General features: G+C 41.8%; 1 protein-coding gene across 2 annotated transcripts in view; it reads right to left on the reverse strand.

Moving 5' to 3' along the window:
* The window catches only part of RBL2 (RB transcriptional corepressor like 2), a 54757-nt gene that overhangs the window by 18924 nt on the left and 20885 nt on the right, over nucleotides 1–14948 (reverse strand). For both annotated transcript variants that reach the window (XM_084757899.1, XM_084757898.1), the window contains exons 10-14: nucleotides 8953–9062; nucleotides 7671–7774; nucleotides 4826–4963; nucleotides 3306–3470; nucleotides 2620–2731 (exon numbers count right to left, since the gene is read on the reverse strand). In XM_084757899.1, coding sequence (XP_084614025.1) covers nucleotides 2620–2731; nucleotides 3306–3470; nucleotides 4826–4963; nucleotides 7671–7774; nucleotides 8953–9062 — 629 coding nt within the window. The remainder of the gene's footprint in view (nucleotides 1–2619; nucleotides 2732–3305; nucleotides 3471–4825; nucleotides 4964–7670; nucleotides 7775–8952; nucleotides 9063–14948) is intronic.

The raw sequence follows: 14948 nt of genomic DNA on the forward strand, positions 1-14948 counted from the left end.
AAGCGTCGGCGTTTCACAAAGGAAATACCGTGTCACAGCATGCTTGGTTTTCCTTCCCATAAACTAAGCTGGGGTTTGCCCTTCACCACCTTGTCCTCTGCTGCTACTTTATGCAGAGGCCACTTAAGGACCAGTTAGTTTTCCCCCCATACTCAAATTTCAGCAAAGACCTTACCTGACCAGGAGACATTATGGTGTGTCATCCAGCAGCATTCTCCCTCAGCTCTCTGCGGCTACTTCCCAGTCTCTTCCCACAGAGAAGACTGCTAATACCCCCTATTCTTCAGTAAGGTACGCGTATGGCTTAGATTTAATACACTTAGTTCTAAACAGCTTTACGCAGATAGGATTCGTGTGCCATACATTGTTATAAATAAGTGTGCCACTTGTTTTAAATAATTTTAAATTGTTGCAAAAAACAGACAGTATCAGCATTAGCCATTTAAAAATGCATATATACAGCATTGTACAACTATTAACACTCTCTCTAAATGTTTGTTTTTTGGGACAAGGTCTCTCTGTGTAGCTCTGGCTGTCCTAGAACTCACTATTTAGCATAGGTTGGCCTCAAACTCACAGAGCTATAACTCCCCCTGCCTCCCAAGTCCTGGGATTAAGGGCATGCACCACCATGCCAAAACAACTTTTTTTCTCCTCTTCTTGGTCACTGTTATGGCTTAGTTTAAGTATTCTTACTATGTGCATTTCTGAAATGTAAGTATTCCTTTTCCCACATCTACCTGTAAGACTTGTGTAACAGTAGCTTTTTCAAATTTAAAAATAAAAGTAGGGAGACCGTAGCAGACAACAGAAAGAGTGGATTCTGAAGGCCATGTCCCTGGCCTGCAAGAAGACATAAGCACTGGGGCAGAGCTGAGGAACCAGCGGCATGTGGCCTCTGAAAGGGAGAGCAGCACTCAAGTGTCAACCTTCACTTCACAGACTAAGGAAGGAAAACTACAAAACTGGACTGAAAAAGACCAGCTTATCAGATCTGAAACCAGGTCTCTGTGACTGAAAAGTAGTTAAACCATTATTGTTTTTCTTTCAAAAATGAGAAAGGGGTGGAGCTGGCTTAGCCGGTAAGAGTGCTTGCTCTTGTAGAGGGCCTGACACACAAGGTGGCCCATCATCACCCATAGCTCCCTTACAGAGGGTCCCACACTCTCTGACATTGTCAGTCACCAGGCACATTCATACGTGCAGGTGAAACACTCATACATAGAAATCTAAAACTTTGTGACAAAGATTTCATAAAGCATATAGTGAGTTAGTTTGGATTCTGTTATTTGTTGTTTTGAGGCAAGGTCTCATTATGTAGCTAACTCAGACTGGCCTCCAAGTTAAGATCCTCCTCCCAAGTGCCGAGCTCACAGGAGTGTGCCAGCATACCTTGTGCCAGCCATGTTTATTGAGTAGGCTAAGAGTAAACGACTTCACTAATCCTTCTCTAGCTACATGCGTGTCAAGCACATGATAAACTGACCTAGTAGCAGCAGTGTTCTAATGGGTTCAGAGCTTTCTAGAACTATGTAATTGTTCTTTGAAAATAGTTGTGGAGCTGGAGGTGTACTCAGTAGTCAGATGTGCACCTTGCATTTGGGAGGCCCTGGTCTCAATCTGTGGCACCGGTGGGGCAGGAGAGGAAGAAAAGAAAACCAAAGACGACAGATCCCCAGTACATAAATGTAACCCTTGCACCTGGGCAGCCAGCTAAGGAGCCAGTTAGAGCATAAGCTGTATTTTCTGCACTTCCTGGGCTGGCATCGATGTCACATTACCCTAAGTGGCCATGGCACAGCTCAGCACTGAAGCGGACTGTGCTCCTGCCACAGAGCCATCCTATCTCACTGGCTTATTTGTATCTCACTGGGTCTCGGCTCTATCTTTAAGAATAGCCAGCTGTGGTGGTGCACACTTGTATTCCCAGCTGTGCCAGAGGTTAAGTCAGGAGGACCAACAATTGGAAATCAGCCGGGGCAACAAAGTGAGACTCCTACCTCTAATAAACAGAACAAAACCAACCCATAAAAAAGGAAGACAGAACTCACTGACAATTCTATAGCCCTGATGTAAGTTTTGTTAGTATTTTGCTTTCCCCATTTCTGCCTTGTTGTATGTTTATAGATAAATATTCACTTATAAATGATTATCAAGTTACATGTAAGTGTTCTAAAAGATACCTGCAAGTACAGCACTCCTGTAATCCTTTTGTGTTTGGGGTTGAGGGGGGAAGCAAGAGGATTAGAATTCAAGGTCAGCCTGGGATACATAGCCAAACCTTCTCAATTTTTTTAATGTTCTTAATATTCCCTAAAAAGCACATTTAAGTCAGATGTGGTGGTACACACTTGGAATCCAGCATTGGGAAAGTGGACAGTTAGGAGTCCAGGGGCATCCCTGCTTATACAGCAACATCAAGGCCAGCCTGGACCACACAAGACCCTAACCCAACCCTCCTGTACAGGAAAAAAAATATTTTCAAGTGACTGATATGTCACTAAAGGACATGGAATATTCTTGCTCTGCATAGGCTATTAATTTTACTTACAGGTTTAGAAGGAGTTTAAGTGTCTAGATTCAAGACCTCAAAATATTCCTCCTAGTATTTAAACTTACTTCTCCCGAGGCCTCCAGCACCAGCACGGACTTCATTCACCCTTCTTGGAGTTAAGGGAGAGCCGGCAGTACCAGGTTCATCTGTTCTTTCTAGGTTTTGAGGTGGCATCACCTATAAGGAATTGTGTGCACAAAATCATAACAGTCAAAAAGTTTCTCACTAAGAATACAGCACTAGCTGCGTGGTGGAACACGCCTTCTCCCCCCGGCACTCGGGAGGCAGAGGCAGGCAGATCTCTAAGTTCAAGGCCAGCCTGGTCTACAGAGCAAGTTTTAGGACAGCCAGGGCTACACAGAGAAACACTGGTCTTGGAAAAGAAAAAAAAAAAAAGTAATAGTTTAAGGCAAAAGGAAACAATTTTTGTCTGGTTAGTTTTTTTTTAATAAAATTACTAAAACTAAAGCCCTCGGTCTTAAAATAGATTCATAACTCATCTTGGACATCTGAACCAGGGTTCCCTGCACTAATTTGCAGGGTCAGAAGAGCAGCCTCGGTTTTTCCTGTCATGGGAACCTTGAGGCTGCTCCAGGCTCCTTGAGGAACCTGATTATTTCCTCTTTGATACAAGAATAAACCATTAATTACACTGTAAACCCTTGACCCAGCTCCAACCGCTCTCTGTAGCGTGGACTATAAATATTGATGCGCTTTCCTTACAGAAAGGTGTTAAGATCTGGTCACAAACCTCTTCACACGTAGGGACTCTGTTCTCGTTATCTCTAATTCTGTCCCACAGTGGGGACTCTGTTTTCCATGCCAAATGGTCTAAAATTTGCTCTTCAATCTGATTGAGGTGTTTGACCACATCTCTGCAAAGACCTTCTTCTGCTCTAATGAATACTTCTATTATCTGAAATAAAGAAAATGCCCCAGTTTGTTGAGCAATAATTACTATGATTTTACATGCAAAAGCATAAAAGCAAAATGAAGCATCTAAATATTTAAGATATTCACACCATTTATCAGAGTCTGAAAGTTTAATAAAGCCATGCGTAGCAAGCCGCTCATCCTTTTAGTTTTGTAAATAATCTACACAAATGAATAATATAAAGCATTTTGTACAAAGCACACCTGTACATTGAACCTGAAAACAGTACTCTTAGGGGTTGGATGCATAGCTCAGAGACAGAGCATGCACTTGTATGCTGAAGGCCGTAGGCTACTTTCCAATATCAATAAAACAAAAATAATATTAAAAATCTCTGAACATGAGAATACTATGGGGCTCATGCCTGTAATCCTAGCTCTCAGAGGTAGAGGAAAAAGAATTAAAAGTTTCAAGTAATCCTTAAGTTTGATGCCCTGTCTCAAAATAAATAAGTAGGATGATAGAAAACTTATTAATTCATGAAATATAGCTACAATATTAAGCTTTCATAAATAAGACTGATATCCAAGCTATACCTAATTAGTGACACAAATGCTGATTTTTAATAAACTTTTTTTGTTTCATTTTGTTTTTGTTTTGTTTTGTTTTTGAGACAGGATTTCACTGTGTATCCCTGACTGTCCTGGACTTGCTTTGTAGACCAGGCTGGCCTTGAACTCACAGAGATCCACCTGCCTCTGCCTCCTCGAGTGCTGGGATTACAGATGTGCACCTCCACGCCCAGCCTGGATTATTTTTAATTCATGTGTGTGTGTGTTTACGCTTTGTGTATGAATGGGAAGGCGGCCAGCAGATGGTTTTAGGTCCTCTAGACCTGGAGTTGATGTGGGTTCTGGGAAGTGAACTCAGGTCCTCTGCAAGAGCAGGAAGAGCTCTTGACTCCTGAGCCTTCTCTCCAGACCATCATCCCCTCTTCCTATCCCTCCACCCTCGCCGCTCTCTCTTCTTTCCTGCTTTTCTGAGACAGCCCTCGGTATAAAGCCCAGGTCAAGTTGCAATCCTCCTGTATAAAAGCTTTCCAAGTCCTGGGTTATAGGTGCAATCCATCACATCTGCCCCGCACCCCACTTAGCTTTTCAGTCACAGTAGGCTGCAGTCCTTTGGCAGATGGTGGAAGAAATCAGCTGAATGTTTCAGCCAAGAAAAATCTGCCATACTACTGTATATTACAAGAATTTACATAGGTCTTAAGACTGTTTCTCCTTTCTTCCCTACATAGAGATTATTAAATATTTAATACATTTATATATTTAATGTGAAAAGGGTGGGTAACAAGTTGTTGGTGTCATCCATATCACAGTATAATTTTTAAATACCTTATAAAAATGATAATGTGGTACATCAAATACTTCAGCAATAAATGGAAAATTCCCAGGAGGCTTATAGGAAAAAGTGACAACCTCAAGACAGCAGGCCAAGAGTGACCTATGGAATGCATCTTGTTCCAGAACACCCTATAAAACAAAGGAACATTTAGAAACAGTAGCCTACTCTGAAAACACATTTTATATCCAGTCAGTTTAAATATACTCACCTTTTATTAAAATACAGGTTAAAGGAATATACAAGAACTTTCAAAACCGTATGCTATGAAATACTTTTAAAAGGTATTTTAAGATGATGAACAACAAGTGTTTTGAGGATATGAGAAAACTGCAACCCAGGTTATTGCTGATGGGAATGTAAAATATAGAATGCTGCTATTGAGCAGTATGGTGGCTCCTCAGAGTTAAACATAAAATTACAGTCTGGGGCTAGGGCTGTTGCTCTATGGTAGAACACTTGCCTCGCCTATGTGAGGCTCTGGGTCCAAACTCCAGAACCTCTGTATAACACACAGCAGTTCTTACTCTAGGAAGGACCAACAACAAGAACTCAAAACCACGCCCCCCACATCAGTATTCACAGCAGCATTGTTCACAACAGCCAAAGGCACAATAACCCGCTGTCTACCAACAAAGGAGCCACAGACACAAAGTCTAAACACAAGGAGAGAAGCGGTAAAACTTGTTAGAACATGGATAAAGACAGAAAGGAAAGGCAAGCCACACACAAAGGACAGATATGATTCCAACTACCTAAGGAACCTAGAATAAGTAGACTCAAACGCTGGAAAACAGTACACAGAGGGCTGAGAGAAATCTGAATGGAAAATTAGTCTCTAAAGGGCGTAGAATGGAGGAGACAGTGACATAAACCACTGCTAATGTACTTTGAAGTGTAACTTGCAAGATGATTACAGTGCTTTAAGTGTATTTCACCTTAATACAAATATTTTAAGCCAGGCAGTGGTGGTGCATGCCTTTAATCCCAGTACTTGGGAGGGAGAAGCTGGCCATCTCTGTGAGTTCAAGGCCAGCCTGGTCTACAGAGAAAGTTCTAAGACAGTCAGGGCTACACAGAGGAACCCTGTTTTGGAAAAAAAAAATTTTTAATAGATAAATTTAGATGAATATACAGGGACCTACTTAATATTAGTCCCTAAATTGTAGCTATGGTTTCTGTAGAATTTAGTATGTGTTTCACACACCCAGTTAAGTCATAAGTCAGCTCCTTTAGTGCATACAGACATACACACACAACTATATTATTATAATATATAGTATATTTTAGTAAAAAATAAATAAAGGCCAGGGTCTAGAACTGGTTCCTAGTTAAAAATGCACCACTCGGGCTGGAGAGATGGCTCAGAGGTTAAGAGCACTGACTGCTCTTCCAAAGGTCATGAGTTCAATTCCCAGCAACCACATGGTGGCTCACAACCATCTCTTCTGGCAGGCAGAATGCTATATACATAATAAATAAATAAATCTTAAAAAAAAAAAGCATGCACCACTCCCTGGTACCCTGGTGCCTATGGATGACAGAAGAGGGCATCAGGTGTCCTAGGACTGGAGTTACAGAAAGTAGTAAGTTACCACATACATGCAGGAAGAAAACCCAGGTCCTCTATAAGCGCAGTCTGCGGGTTTAATGCTGCGTTACCTCCTCAGCTCCAAAATCAGCACTCTTAGTTGTAAAGGTTTCTCATTTAAATTAATGTGCTATGAAGGTAGATGCCGCGAGGTACACTGTGGTGCTTTCACGCACTGCTGCGCTCCACAGCTCACGTCCCTTGCTAGGCTAATTTCACAAACTGGACATTTCCAGTTTTCCCTAGCTTCATCTTTGTAAGAGATTATTTTAATTGCCACAAAAAAAACTATGTACAATTGCAAGACATTAATTTTATAAGACATTTTATTGGTTTATTTAACATCATTTTGGAAAAAAAATCCTTTTTTGTGTATGATAGTCCCCAAGGCCTTGCAATGCTAGGTAGTAATAATGAAATGAAGTTCATCCCTACCCTTTGTTTTTGGTTTTTTGTTATTGTTGTCTTATTTTAGTTTTAGACAGGATCTCACAGAGTTTCACAAGATGGCCTCAAACGTGGTACAAAGCCCAGGTGGCCCTGACACTGTGATTCTCCTGCGTCAGCCTCCAGGGCAGCATTAAGTGAGTTCACTGTCTTCCTTCCATTAGGCTTGTACAAAATCTCCGTATTACTGAACAACTCAGCTGAAGCCAGAGTGTCTAAATAGTTGACTACTGCGGTGTCAAGGACGAGAATGTCACCCATAAGAGCTGATGAATACCTGGTCCCCATTCGGTGCTACTGTTTTAGGTACCATCTGGGGAAGAGGCAGGAAGTGTGGCACTGTGAGCCATGTATGTCACTGGGGGTGGGCCTCACAGCTTCAAAGCCTCACACTGTCCCCAGTTTGCTCTCTGCCTAGTGCTTACAGTTGAAGATGTAAGCCCTCAGCTTCCTGTTCCTGTCGCTGTGCCTTCACTCAGCCATCATGAACATTAGCCCTCTGGAACTGTAAGCGTAGTTTATTACAACAATAAATAGGTAATTGATGTATCTACACAATCCTCCTACTCTAAGATCCACATTATGATGTATGAGCTGCTACAACAGGAATCCCTCCCTTGCTCCGTTCCACACACCTCACACTGTTAGGGTGAGGTCAGAGGACGCCACACAAGGTTCCTTAGCTGCTGATCACAGCCCCTCAAGGCACACATCCTTTCTTTGTAATGGCCTTTTGTTGCCGGGTGGGGTGGAATTGAAGCTATGTCTTACTGTGTTGATCAATACATTACTGTACTCACAGATAAATCCATGTCTCCCAATCTTTTTTGTTCTTGCTCAATAACAGATTCTAATACTTTATAGTAAAGCATTTCTGCGAAACGAAAATGTTTGTTGGCAATTTCTGTTGAAATAAAAAAAAAAAAGCACAAAATTAAACAGAAGTAAATATCATAGAAAAGACTCATCTCTCGCTTCTCTATCCACAAAATAAAATCTAAAAACCAAATCCATATTTTAAAATTAATTTTATTTATTTAATGTATATGGGTGTTTGTTTGCATGTATGTCCATGTACCATGTGTGTGGGGGTGCTCAAGAGGCAAGAAAAAGGCTTCAGATTCTATGGGATCAGAGTTACAGATGGTTGTGAGTATGTGTGAGTACTAGGGATTGAACCTGGGTCTCCTAGAAGAGCTATTACTCTTAACTGCTTAGCCATCTGTCTGACCCAAACCCATACTTTCTATAGTTGATGTTTCAACTATTCCTAAAAGTTTTCAATATTCCTTTTTTCTCCTTTTTCCCTGAGCCAGGGGCTCACTCTGTCGCCCAGGCTGGCCTTTAACTCTCATCACTCCTCCTGCCACAGCCTCCCAAGTGCTGGGATTATAAAGTGAACTCCACACCTTTCATGTTAACACTCTCCCTAGCTTCTAAATCTCATATGAAAGCAGCACAGAAAGAACTTAGTAACTCTACATTAACGTACACACTTTATCACTTTGAACACAACAGCTCTATGCTGCTAGGCTTGGTGGTGGAAGCTTTACCAAAGACCTGTGGTTAAGCCTTGGTGCCCATAATGGCCTATGGAGAGGTGGTGGGACCTTTAAGAGATGGGGTCTCAAGAGACGTTTTTGGGTTTTTTGTTTTGTTTTGTTTTTTCCTGAGACAGGGCTTCTCTGTTACACAGAGCTCTGGCTGTCCTGGACTCTTTATAGACTGGCCTCAAACTCAGAGGTCCCCTCCTGAGTGCTGGGGTTAAAAGGCATGTGCTACCATGCCTGGCATTTTTTTCCCTTTCTTCTTCTTATGGTCTACAGAGTAAGTTCCAGGACAGCCAGGGGTACACAGAGAACCCTGTCTCCAAAAAAACCAAAACAAAACAAAACAAAAAGTGGCAAAAGCTGTTAGACTAGACTTTGTTTCTGAAAAGGGCTCAGAAATCACTTCACTGACAGAGAAATGGACAGCTACACATTAGCCTTCAATTTAAAGTTCTAAGTTGTTCCTCCTCTTTCTGACTCCATGTAGTCAGATGAGAAAGTGAGGAGCAGGCTGGACAATAGTAAATCTTACCTTTACCACAGTTACTAGAATTCTCATCTGGCTGGCAGTGCTGAGAATATACTTCATACATGTCTTTCAGTCTGTTAGCAATAGCCTGAGTGGGATCTCGGGAACATGACCTACAAAGTAATATGAAATTATCTAATGATCACAAAGAGACACTATAAATTCATCAACATAAAATGCATTCAACAGATATTATATACTTCGTAAATAAAGGAAGTCCACTTTTTTTTTCGAAGATGACAGCATTACTATTTCACGGTGGCAGAAGTACTTCCTGTGAGGAGCTGTTCACTTTACTGCACTAAGCTCAGCTGCAGGCTTGGTCTGCAGCTCACCTGATGCTGTGACTGACCCCATAGCCTTATATATCCCGTCACTGACAGCAACCAAGCTGCCCTCAGGTGACTGTTTAGTGGGCAGCAAAACTTCTAAGAAATAGAATGACGGTAACAGAACCTGTGCTGCAAACACAGAGAAGCCAAATGACGTTTATTCATTGACTTTTAAATCTTTATTTGTATGTGGAGTGTTTGTATGTGTGTGTGTGTTCAAATACTTATGGGCACACATGTGTGGAGACCTGTACGTGTGTGTGTGTGTGTGTGTGTGTGTGTGTGTGTGTGTGTGTGTGTGTGGTGTGTGTAAGCTGGTGATCAATGTCAGAGGTTATGGACGGTTGTAAGAATGGGTTGCTCGCTGGGAACCTTGTGATGAGTGATTGGCCAGGGTGACTGACTGGCCAGCTGGCCTCGGGGGCCCGTCACCGCCCTAGCACTGAGGCTACAAGCCTATGCCGCCCTATGCTGCTTTTTGCATGGGAGCCAGGGATAAAAATCAGGTTCTCATAGAAAGCAAATACTTTACAAGTTGAACCGTCTCCCTCACCCTCTTTTTTATTGATTTTTTTTTAATTAGTAATATATGTTCAATGCAGAAGCATCATGCATGCTCTTCCCTTTGGGGCTTTTACAATAACTGCTTTAATTTGATCACACACACGTGTGCATCAGAACACAGTCAAGAGAATGACTCATGGTCAACAACGCCTTGAGGAACCGAGTGAAAGCCTCCAGGAAAAAAGGCCAAGGGCCTGTTACCTCAGGTGTACTTTGTTCCCTGTGTTGTTCTTAGACGTGACTTTGTGCCTCCTGTGACAAACATCTACGTTCAATTTATAAGACATGCTTACTCTTTTAGATGTTGGAAAAAAGCTATGGAACCCAACCTGGTCAGTGCACTCTGAATCCAGCCTTCTTCCTTGCTTTTGTACTTTCCAGATATTATCTATAGTCCAGGCCAGCCAACTGGGTTCCAACTGCTCTGTCTAAGAAGTTCTGGGAAAGGCTGCTCTGTTGAGATTTTAGCCTGTGCTTACTGGCATTTATTTACATGTTTTTCTGATCTTGTTTTGGGGAACTCAGACAACCTTCCTTGGATCATCACTGATTTTGTTACATTTGTGTATAAAGTACACTGAAACTAAATCCACTCCATTCTTTCAGGCCCTCAGATCCCAGTCTGGCAGATGAGATCTGTCTGCACAGGTTGGCTGAAAGGTCAACACATATATGACCAAATTATAACAATTATATATTTAAACAACTATGCTTTAAATTAATCATATACATGAATATAAATTAAGTATATATGATCAAATACACATTACAGAACTTTAGCCAGTTTATAAATTATAAAGAAAATAAGTGTCATACTTGTGAGACATAATCAGAAATAGATATGTAATATACTACCAGAAATTTAATTATGAGCATATATATATACTAAAAGTTTACCGTCCCCCCCAAAAAAAGGCTAGTTTTACCTAACATCTACTGGCAATATGCAGTCCCACTAATAACATCTATGGCTAAAGCAGTCTTAACTAAGCGAGGCGGTGGTGGTGCACACCTTTAATCCCAGCACTTAGGAGGCAGAGGCAGATCTCTGTGAGTTCGAGGCCAGCCAAGTCTACAGAGTGACTACACAGAGAAACCCTTTCTCAAAAAAACAAAACAAAAAGATGTCATGACTACAGATTGTAAAATTATCTAAGAGATAGCTATAATACAGGCTTTTATCACATACACACAAAAGCTTCTCCCAGCTACTCCAGAAGCTAAGGCCAACCTGGGCTGCATGGTGAACTCAAGCTGAGCCTCAGCAATAGAGACACCATTTCTGCTTTTGTATGCTTATAACATGGCCTCACTCTGTAACTCAGTCTAGTCTTGAATACTTGTGATCCTCCTGCCTCAGCTCTAAGTGTTAGGATCAAGGCCATGGGCCTGATCAAGACCTTATTTTTTTTTTAAATAATTAATTACTCCTTTGAAGCAACATCCAGATTTGTGTTTAGCAAAACTAGGTGCTATAAACCTAGCCAAATTGACACATGGAATAAACTACCATATTACATATAATTCACAAAGTCATATCTAAGTATTAGATTCCAGAGACAAGTTTTCTTATTTTTTTCCTAAGGAAGCAGATAATACACTCAGATTATGCACGGGTTCACAGGACTGTGCACACCCACATCCCCAGAATGTTTTATAAATTGCTCACTACCAATTCATTGAAAAATCAAAAATAAAATGTTTCTAAATTCAGGGCAAATAAAGGCCATCTGAAAAATATGACTTAGGGAGACGCCAAAAAGGCCTGGATTGCCTGGTGTCAATCATAATCAACTTAAGAATAAAGACGACTGTGAAAATATAAAGGAAGTGATCAATCCTCCACGAAGTCCAATGAGCCTAGCTAGCTCTGGATGGAAATCATTGAGGTTTCTAGATACTGTCTTCTTTATCCGACACCACCAGGAAAAGCCGGTGTTGTAGAGGATCTATACCATCAAACGATAAAGTCTTAGGAATTTTGGAATCAGCTTTCTCAAATTAACTTGCCAAAGTCACAGAAGTACATTCTGAGCTGGAGATGTAGCTCAGCCAGTGGACATGCATGAGGCCTTGAGTCCCACCAGCACCTCCTGGAACTGCTGCTGCAGGCCTGTGGAGCTGGGGACTCAGAGGTCTCAGGTCATCCCCTGCTACACCTGTAGTACACTTGGAGGCTAGCCTGAGGTCCAGAAGCCCTTGTTTCAAAACAAACAAGTTTTTCAGTCTTGAAAGGTCACTGCTGTTCCTCTCAGAGTGGAAAGAGCAGAGGAGCTAGAGGTCCTTCCCAGCTTACAGTGTTACGCAGCAGCTCGCAGAAAGCAGGCCGCTGACGCACTGAATGCCCTCAGGCGTCTCCATGTGAGCCGCCCTCCAGAATCTTGTTCAAGGCCATCAGCCCATCGTCACTGACACTCCACCTCCTTCACACTGCTGTACCATCCCCACTCTTAGAGCAATGCCACCTCTAGGCGGCCGAGTTCCAGCACAAGGAGTAAATGAGAAGTTTCTCTCTGTTGCAGTTCATACCACGCAGACTGTCCACAGGTCGGCCAGCTGGAAGTCACAGGCAGCAGCTGTAAGAACTACTCACAGCGTGCGGCCTCCGCTCAAGACTGAAGAGACTGTGCTGCGGTGTGCGGCTCTTGGTGAGCTACCAGAAGTTCACTGAACCCCCTGGCTCACAAAGGCTGCTCTTCCCAAGTACGAGAAAGTGCTCAGGACTTCAAAATACATGCGTGCTTGCAGAGCAGAGCTATTAGTGTTTTGCCAAGAGGCAAGCGGACTTATCTGGTTGGTCTGTTCGAAGGTAACAACCTCTGTGTGGGCAGCTCTTTTAGCGACACTGGGCTTTGAAAGAAGCGCCCAGTTTTCATGGCGGCACATCACAGAAGTACAGAAAGTCTGTCAGAATCATCATCAGTCTCTTTTAGCCTGCAACATGTTTAGGACCCTGCCTGTGCACCCCAAGGCTCCTGGGGGGACAATTAAAACTGTGTCCATGCCACTGTGGCTGGTTTCAGTCACTCTTTTGCTAGAGTTTTTGGTTCTGAAAGCATTTTCTCATCGTATCTAAAGATTAAGCTTGGTGTGAGGTGAGGACGCTTCCTTGTGAACTCCTGGGATCAAGGATCCCTGGTCAGAGCTGCTCGTGATGGTTGGCAGTGTCATGGCGGCGGCATCCAGAGTGCTCCCTAGCAACCTCATCTCCTCCCACACAGATGAGGCTCGATTTCTTGGCCAGATTTAACAACGAGAAGAAACTGTATCAACTTTGAGACCATAAGGAGTGCTTTCACTGAAAGACATCTTAGTTGACATAGGGGAATTTAGACAACAGAAGACCCAGTAACGGTTTAAGCTTTCACCAGTTTTCTAGAAGCTTCCTAACACAGAGAAATGAATCTTCAATTAAATGTAAAACCTTTCATTAAAAACAAAAAACAAAAAACAACCTGTGTGTGCTATCCATGTCTAACGTACAATTATGCCCCAAATTTTGAGCTAGCACAGTGCATATGTGGACCATGTGCCCTTGAGTCCACCCTGAGACAGACACAGAAGTGCATGCAATGGTCCCAACACTTGGAGGTAAAGGCAGGAACAGTAGAAGTTCAATGTCATTTGTGGCTACTTAGAAGGTTGAGATCAGTTTGGGTCTGATATACATTTTTTCCCCTAGTCTTCCTTTTATCAGTAGTTCGGAATGGGGTCCAAAGTATATAAGTATATGGTTGTTAGTGGAAGAACAGGGGGCAGAAGCAAATGTTTTGTTTTGTTTTCCCACTTTTTTTCTTCCTTTTTTTTTTTTTTTTTTTGGTTTTGTTTTGTTTCTCCACTTTTATGTGAGAATTTTTTGTTCGTTTTTCAAGCTAGAGTGTCTCTGTGTAGCCCTGGCTGTCCTGGGACTCACACTCTGTAGACCAGCCTGGCCTCAAACTCAAAAGATCCGCCTGCCTCTGACTCCCAAGTGCTCAGATTAAAGGTGTGCATGAATTTTTAATATAAATCTAGAGATGTAAAGTATTCTTGTAAGTCAAATGTTACTGTGATCAGGTTTCAGCAGTTCAACCTTATAACAATTACAAAAAGCATTTCTAGTTAGGAAAAAATATTTAGTCTCGCTTGGTGTCATATGTTCATAATCATAGTTCGTAAGAGGCAGAGGCTGGAAGGTCTTAAGTTTAAGGCCAGTCTGCTCTACATAGTGAATTCCAGAACAGCCAGGGATACATAGCAAGGACATATATCTCAAAGAAAACAAAGGGAGAAAAATAACACAACAACAAAGCTCATGAAACAAAATTAAAAAACAAAACAGGTTTATAACAATTAGAATAATAGATTTGCTTTTTTCTGGATAATGCAATTTTTAAGTATGTAACTACACAATGTTTTTGGTATGTTTATTATACAGCAGACTCTATCCATTAACTATATTTTTTCAGTTATGTAAGCACATGTTTTTTGCTTGGTTGTATGGGCTTCTGTTTTAGGTTTTGGTTTTGGGGGGTGGGGCTTGGGGGTCAAGGAGGCTTTTTAAGACTGGGTTTTATTTAGTCCAGGCTGGCCTCAAACTCATGTGGTGGAGGATGACCTTGAACTCTTGACCTCCTGCTTCAACTTCCAAGTACTAGGATGTGAGCATGTGCTGGCTCAAGCATGTTTTCTGTCAGTCTACTGTGCTATTTAAATTTTCTGCTAACAAACATAAGTGATTTAAGGTAGATATATGGGGTCTTCTAGTAGTTGGTGTCTCCTACAGCACAGTAAATAAACCTGAGCAGAGAAGACTGTCTTCTACTTACATACTGGCTTAAATTTTGTTTATTTATTTGCTTGTTTATTTTTGAGGCAGGGCCTCACTTTGTGGCACCGAGGAGCCTTATCTGTGTGACCTTCCTGTCTCAGCTTCCTGAGTCATGGGATTACAAGACAGTGCCAGCATGCATGCCTACTTCATATTTTACATTGCTACGCCATTTACTGACTATGAGACTAACTGTGCAATCCATGTAAAATTGTTAAAGGGCAGCTTAAAGCACTGGTACTGAAAAACTATGGTAAGAAGTTGAAATGTCAACAACCAACTCTTGGAAAGCA

This window comes from Acomys minous (assembly GCF_964271855.1).
Source record: "Acomys minous genome assembly, chromosome: 14".
Classification (NCBI taxonomy): Eukaryota; Metazoa; Chordata; class Mammalia; order Rodentia; family Muridae; genus Acomys; species Acomys minous.